Source organism: Pavona decussata, unplaced genomic scaffold (assembly GCF_977016875.1).
Source record: "Pavona decussata unplaced genomic scaffold, jaPavDecu1.1 SCAFFOLD_64, whole genome shotgun sequence".
NCBI lineage: Eukaryota > Metazoa > Cnidaria > Anthozoa > Scleractinia > Agariciidae > Pavona > Pavona decussata.
The window spans coordinates 4147501-4155593 of record NW_028145484.1 but is presented as its reverse complement, the minus strand read 5'-3'; the positions used below and the strand labels follow the sequence as shown (position 1 = coordinate 4155593).

At 39.0% G+C, this 8093-nt stretch overlaps 1 protein-coding gene across 1 annotated transcript; it reads right to left on the bottom strand.

The window, feature by feature from the left end:
* Positions 1-2335: 2335 nt before the first annotated feature.
* Positions 2336-3379, bottom strand: LOC146478567 (prolyl-tRNA synthetase associated domain-containing protein 1-like). The gene has a single exon (XM_085112077.1). It carries the CDS (start codon positions 3370-3372, stop codon positions 2785-2787), a length of 588 nt encoding a protein of 195 aa, XP_084968203.1. The 5' UTR covers positions 3373-3379; the 3' UTR covers positions 2336-2784.
* Between the last annotated feature and the right edge of the window lie 4714 nt (positions 3380-8093).

Below are 8093 nucleotides of genomic sequence, written 5' to 3'. Positions count from 1 at the left end.
TTTGTGTACTAAAATTAGTAATCTGTAAATTATATAATATATTAGATCTTTGAAATTTAAGTTTGAAAAATCTGTAGTTAGACATTGAGAGCATTTGTCAGTAGATTGCACATAATTATGCAGCTAATTGCAGACAAATTTCAAGTAATTACTGAGTAACAGCTATGGTGACTTCCAATCAGGTTGTCGAAATGGCAGTCAATGTCACCTCAAACAGTCCTAAGTTCTCAGCCCTACACTCGCCAGGATGATCAAATGTCAAGTGTGGTAACCATATTGCTGCTCCCAGAGATTATCTTGGGCTGTAGATGTGCGAGCAACAAGGCAGCAAGTAGCATGGACGCCAGAAGGCGAGCTAAAGGCACCCGTGCTACTCGCAGCTTTGCTGCTTGTGCGCACGACTCGCGATTTGAATATCTTGTGTTCTTCCCACGGATTCTCAAGCGAAAGAGCGACTGTTTGCAGTCTACTTGGGCTGCTGCATTTTGCTTATTATTAGTTATTTTGTCAAAACAGTTATTGTACATCAGAATTTCATCTTTTTAGTCTCCAATCACAGTAAATAGCCTTGTACTCTCTCAAAAATGACATTACTGTCTTTGCAAACTTCTGTAAAAAATATCCCCAAAAAATATGAAATGCCATGTTTGGGAGGGAATTTGTTGAGCACTTTTAAATAGACATTTGTTGAATAGATGACAGAAAGTTACATAGGCTTGGTTTCTGCCGCTCCCTCGCGTGCGGCTTTTGTGATAATCAAGCCTAAAAGTTACAGGCAGTATGACTAATGTGGTCTAGTGGCTTATTTCACATCGTGTGTAGGTGGGTGGGTTACTTCCCCAGGGGGTACCACTTGGAAATTATTTTGCTTGGTTTTGCTGCAAACATCTTATTAAAATAGCTATTTCTGTTTCATACCATGTCAGACCCGACCCAAAGATTTTCCATTTTAAGACAAAAACTAAACAAATGTATACAACACAAGAAAAAGCTGCTCAAGAGTGTCTTCTTTGGGGAGGCTTTACCCACCCCCACCCCCTGAGTTTGGAGAAGATGACTAGGGCCCAGTGTTTCAAAGCCAGTTGTTCTAATCCTGGGTTAACATAAACGTTGATTCAAGTTCAATGACTAATCAATAAAGATTCTTCCCAAAGATTTTTATCCTTTAGTTTTGACGTGGACTTTTCTTTACCATTAGCTTAAAATTAGCTCTTAAAAAACACTTTAAATAAGCGAGATGAAAACCTTGGTTAATTTTTAATCGGGGTTTAGCGTTAATCAGCTTTCGAACAACCGGGCCCCGACTGACTGCAGGTGCCATTGTTGTTAATGACTAAGATTGTGCAATGCCTGCTGGCCCGGAGTTGCATGCATTATTTGTCCTCAGTGTAGATTGTTCTTTTGAAGCAGATCAGTATGTTGTGATGTTGGTGTGAAGGTACGTTGTTAATAAAATTATTACCTTGGAATATTGAATAAATTATTGTACTTACCAATGGTTCTTGGTGACTAGACTAAAAAAATGAAAAAAGGTCTTTAACAAAGTTACAGAGTGATCTGTTTCAATTGTTGTCTGTTTGTCTTGTCTAAGGGCCCATCCACACTAATGTGTTTTCAAGTGTCCGTTTTCATCTCGGCGAAAATGAAGCAAAATATTTTCATCCACACTAGCGTTTTAATACCGTTTTCACTCCGATTTGGACTGGAATCTATGGCATGTGACGGCTTTCATGTCACCATTTTCAAAAGCCTCCGTTTTTCACCTGTCCACACTACAAATGAAGCGTTTTCAAAAGTCTCCACTTTTGAAACTGTTTTGGAAAGTCTCCCTTTTCATTGGGTTTTCGGACGTTTTAGTGTGGATGATGCAGAAAATCGCATCAAAAAGTATGCGTTTTCAAACGAAAAACCATTAGTGTAGATGGGGCCTAAAAAACTCAAAACCTGCATAGAAGTTGGTTATTTTCTGAGAGGGGGAAGGGTGTGATTGTCACAACCTCATCTCCTCTCCAAAAAGAAACAAACTGTATGGCCACGAGAGGAAGATCAAATCCAACTCTTTTGTCCCTCATCGCATTCCCACCCTTTTGCATGTTTCTCTCTCCTTTCTTTCAACTACCATAAAAATATGTTGAAGCTGATAATTACAAACACAAGCACTGGACCCCAGAATAACCATAAGACAAAATACTCCTAGATTAAAAGGGGCAGTAAAACTATCCAAAGCTCCCAGCCATTAAACTGTTGATTGTCTAGCTTGATTTCCAAGCTTACAGCCTTCAAAACCAGGCTATGTTTACATTCTTAACATCTTAAGGCAATCAATTAGACAATATTCATAAACCAAGTTGTTTATTTGCAGTGAATACGTGGTCTCCTATGTTCACAATACTTTAGTGGCATATTTTCATTGTCTAACATAATTAAGATTGTGGGAAAAATTTTTAAATCTATAAACACCGAGTCCCTTCAGACCAAACAGAAACACTACTTTCAATGTTTAGCACACAAAAATTGTTCCAATTTGCTTTGACTATAGAGCAGTAAAGTAACTTGAATGACCTTTTCAAATTGCATTAATTATGTCTTCTTAGTGTAAGAAAACTGGGGGTGGGGGAGGGAGGGGGGGGGGGGGTGACCGTGGGTAGGGTGTCTTGAAAGTAGCCCTTGAATGATACCAAAATCATGTTTGCTGGTTTTGCTTCCATATTTTTGGCATCAAGAAATCCATGAGTTTGAGTCGATTTTGAGTCATTTTTCGGAAACAATGGTAACTGAGCAATTCTAAAAGTGTACAATAACAGGGTCATGTCCAGTTGCTTTAACAAATTTCGTGAAATCTTCAGGTTTCAGGCCTGTCGTGGCCGTATTAGTCATTGGGTGGAAAAACACATTCTCGTGTTTATCCTCAACAAAGCTTGCATCCAGTAAAAATGTGACTTCATTCTGAGTGTCATTAAACAGCGACAATGGGGTAACACACCCTTGTCCCACTCCAAGTTTCTCCAACATTATTGCTTCGTCCGCGAAACGAAAGCCTCCACTTGCGCCAACCTTTTTCGCGAGATCATTCAAATTCACCTCGCGTGATGCTAGAGCTGTCACGAGCCACAAGCGTTTCTTCTTTTTGTCTTTGAGGAAGAGGTTTTTACTGTGAGCGCCATTTAAATGACCGACATGAGGCATCATGGCTTCCACGGTAAATACCGCGGGATGTTCAATTGTCTCTGAAGCAATTCCCAGATTGTCAAGGTATTCCATCAGTTCTTGTCGTCCACCTGGCATTTTTAAATGCTTTTTGAAACTTTGTTTACGGATCTTGAGAACTTGCAATTGGTGAAGTCCAAAACGCGTGGCAAAGTTGATTAACATGATACGTCATGTACCAGGACACCACACGTGCGTACGTACAAACATTCACATTCATATGTATAGCGTACATGAGGTAGACGTCAAACCGCTGTGGTACCGGCGTTTTGCCTGCTGTCTCTTGCGATCAAAATGGCGGAGCGCCGTTCACATGTGTGTCGCCGATTAGTAACTCGTAAATCTTGGTAATGAAGTCTGGTGAAAATGAATAGATTGATTAAGGTGAAGCTAAGACCTCAGGTAAGAAAATAACCCTAAGAAGAATTCTTAGAGTTCAAAGTCCATGATGTAAATTTTGCATGCGCACCTGCACGAAAACTCGGCAAACTTAAGCTTAACGCTTCCGTCTGACGAAATATTTGAATGTTTTCGTAATTAAATCGAAAAACTTTCATTTCCTCAACCGTTTTGATGTCAACTACGTATAGTTTTTCTAACAAACCGAATACCTTCGTATAAATATTGAAGATATATATTAATTTGTTTGAGTGACGTTTTGTATTATGCAATCATCTGCCGAGTGAATGTGAGAACCTCAATGTCTCTGTCAATTTTCTTGACTTGACTATAGGTATAGCAAATTAATTATTAGCACTACAAAAATGCTTCCTGTTCCACTGGAATTGTTTTCTATATCCCAGCTTAGGTAATATTAAGGAAGTGCTTACATAGTCCTGGCCCCAGTGTTCCTGGAAAGCTGATTATCACTAACCCACTATTAAATCACCCTGAAACAAAACATGGCTGTTGCGGAGAAGTTGCGTATCAAAAAAGTTATAAGTTTAAGTTATTTCATTTTGTCCATCGAAGGCTGTAGTTTGACAGCCGGAAGGCTCAGATTTTTTTAAATTTGATTTTAGCTAGAGAACATTTGTAAATATTTTGATATGATAAGTTTTGTTTTCAGGCCATCCGTGGTTGTTTATGTCAACAAGGTTACTCCTCAGTTCTAGTCACCAGGAACTGGAAGTCCTTCTGGAAACATTGCAAATATGACTGTTTAAAGGAACATAAGGTATTCAATGTGAGCTATTGCAGGGCTGTAACACAGTGCAGATGGCAACACACTGTACCACCAAGACCAGAACGACACCAGGTAACAGCTGCTGAACTATTCAAACTTTATATCATATCAGGAAACTATTAATTAATTTTCTTGTGGTACGAAAACATTTACGTCTAAGAATTGACAGTTATGAGCTATACTTATTAAATAATGTGCAAATAATAAATTTATATTAGTTGTAGTAATAATAATTATTATACCAGGTGGATGTGACATAAGCAATAATTATTGCTATTGTGGCATTTCTATCAAACTACATACTGTTACATACTGTAACATCTGGCATGATTACTTTATTTCTCATAGAAATAGGACCAAGTTTTCCTTTCAGTTTAAGTGGGTAAATTTTGTTGGCTCTTGTCCTTCCTTAGAGTGGTATTTCTCAGGGTACTCCAGTTTTCCCCTCTCCTCAAGAACCAACATTTCCAAATTCTACTTTGACCTGGAGAGTGCACCCAATTGACAGTGTCCCATATAGAACCTGAGTTTCTCAGACCGGCGCTTACTAATAGAAGAATATTTTTGCGCAGTTTATAAATACATTGGAAAAGCAAGATCTTAACAAGGGTTATTGGTATCCAAAACGAAAATTGGGGGTAACCACAAATTTTTTTGAGATAACCGAGGTTCAATTTACGAAAAAACCCACCATACATTACTTTGTATTTTACAGCTTGTTAGAATTGTTGTTGCTTAAAGTTTCAATAATTATCCCTAAAAAATGCCCCGCTACCCCAATTTTCTTTCTGGATTCCAGTAGCCCATATTAAGATCTGTTTTTCCCGCAAAGTCATAAACTGTCCATTAGGAGGCACCGTCTTTAAGTGATTTAATTTATATTTTTTTATTTCAAGCGATGTTTTCTTAAATCTTTTAGAAGTCAGTGGTGATCAAACCAGACATGACCATACGGCAGCTTGCTATGCAGATGGATGTTGCTCCAGGTTGGTTTATATTTGAATAAGGGATTATTGGGGAAAGGGTGGCAGTAACAATATTTTTTTTCTGGAGTGGGGGGGGGGGGGGAGGAGGGAAGGCAGATGGGGAAGCACTCCAGTATATTAGTGACAAGAAGATTCAAATACCTTTTTTAGATTGGAATAATTAGAAACTTGGGACTTTTTCAGATTAGAAATTTGATGGAAAAACTGATGGAATTTTTTTGGATGGAAAGATGTTGGCGAGTATATTTTTAAGTTTTTATGTGGAGTAGAATGGACTTCTTCAGGTTACTGGTACTTTCTGGATTGTGCTACTTTTTTTGAGCACTTTTTCTGTTTAAAAAGCGATTCTCCATTAGCTACCTGTAGTTTTTGTTTCATAGAAGTTACTAAAACCTCATTTCTTAGATGCATACATGTAGGTAACTGATCACTGACTATTGTTCAATTTTAAGTTTACAGCATACTCTGGTAAATGTCTTGTTATTACAGTGTATTTTTGTGCGCTGTGCTAAGTTGATCTCATAATCTTTAAGTACTCAACCCAAATACTTTTTCAATTACAGCTTCATTAGCTGACTTGATGGTTGACCTTGGAGAGGAATTACCAAATGGATTTTTCACAGGTATATTAACCAACCATAGCTTTATTTAATCAGTATATTATTAAATTAAACATTAATTTTGATGCTCAAGAGGACTGGAATTCCATGTTTGTATGATAATAATTATTCAAATGCATTTACCATTTACCACATCAGTGGTAGTTCTACAGTCTTGGACAATTCAAATGAAAAATTAAGGGATCTTGTGTCTTATAGGGGGCCTCGATCGATGGTAACGGTCGATATGTCGGTCGACACACGGTCGACTCACGGTCGATATCTCGGTCGATGTATCCACCGAGTATCGGTCGATTGTCGGTCGAGCATCGGCCGCTATATAGGCGACGTATCGACCAATCATTGGATCACCTTCGGTCGAGAGATCGACTGACAGTCAGTCGCGATAGCATCGGCAGAGTGTCGGCAATATATCGGTGAGCCGTCGGCCAAGTATCGGTAAAGTATCGGTCGATGCATCGGCTGATACTTGGTTGACACGAGAAAGGAACAAGGATTTTGCGTTGTTTTAAACTGGTTAAACCGGGACACTACAGTGTAATACGCTGGCATATTTTTGCACTTTCTCTTGACCTAAAGTGGTAAAATGATGCAATAGTGGAATAATCAAATGAGATAGTGACAGACTATTGACCGACTATCGGTGGTTATTGATATGACGACCGATATAGCGGTGCACTATGTACATGAATGTCGATCAAGATAAGGAAGAATTGTCGAAAAAACATATTGATAGAATATCGACCGATACTGTCGGCTGGTAAGCAGTGAAATATCGATTAAGTATCGGTGATGTGTCGGTGTATTGCTATCTGTATCGGCCGACAGCCACCTCGGTCGATACGACGACTGCCATAGCGGTACGACATCGACCGAGTCATCCCCAATTATCGACCGAGTGTCGACCGAGTAGCGACCGAGGCTCGACCGAGATATCGACCGTCAGTCGACCGACATATCGACCATTACCATCGATCGAGGCTCCCTATAAGACACAAGATCCAAATTAAGATCCCCCCATTTCTATGATGGAAAAATGGTGCGTTTTGCTTTGAGCGTGAATCATCATTGATTTTTGGGTAGGGGGGTTTATTTTCTTTCTTTTATTCTCTCCAAGATTGTAGGCACTGAGGCACCTGGCTCACCAACTTATTCTCAGATTTTAAATAAGCATTGATATTACAAGGAGAAATTTGTTGCTGATCCGTAACTGTAATGTGATCTGTTTTACAGTGCTTTCACCTGACTTGGCTGAGCTGTTAGTGATTGAACATGATATGGTTCCTGTTCACGTGGACACTAAACAAGTAGCAAGGTCTGTGATTTTCCAAATTTATTGACAAGATGTGCTAGTTAGAAACTATGTTGAATTTGTTGGTTGTAATGCATTCAAGACAGCTTTATGTCCTGACAATGACAACTCGTTAACTCTGATGCCAACCAAATTCAAGGCAAACGGTATATTTTTGAGATAACAATTTTGAATTGAGTTGGACGTAATTTTGTTTCTTGATCTCGACACCAGCTCTGCTCTGTTGCCAAGACCCCCTGTGGTGACAATCATGGGACATGTTGATCATGGAAAAACCACACTACTTGACACATTACGAAAGTCATCAGTTGCGGCAGGAGAAGCTGGAGGAATTACGCAGCATATTGGTGCTTTTTCAGGTTATCAATCAACTACTTGAAAATTAGTGTGTATATTATACAACATTAAATAAATGTAGTTCACATATTAAAGTATTTGTTATTGTGCAGTTCCAGAAAATATCCAGTTACTCCCCCCGTGGAATTTTTTTTTTGTTTTGCACCCTTTCCCCCCCCCCCCCCCCCCTCCTTCCCTTCATTTTAGCTTCATACTTTCCTTCTAAAATTTTGGCTCTTAAGACCCCTCTCCCCTTAGGAATTACTGATGACCTTCCATGGGGTGGGTATGGATTTTTTTCTGCCAACTGCACATTTGAAAATGAGTTGTCAACTATTACCACTTGCCTAATTTTTAATGTTTGACATCTTGTTGATATCTTTCTAATGGCTTCCACAATTCTATCAACTGGCCAACAAAATGCAAGAACTGCACAACAAAAGTTG

Coding starts and splice junctions, on each gene's coding strand:
- LOC146478567 (XM_085112077.1), bottom strand. CDS start 3,372: ATGTTAATCAACTTTGCCACGCGTTTTGGACTTCACCAATTGCAAGTT.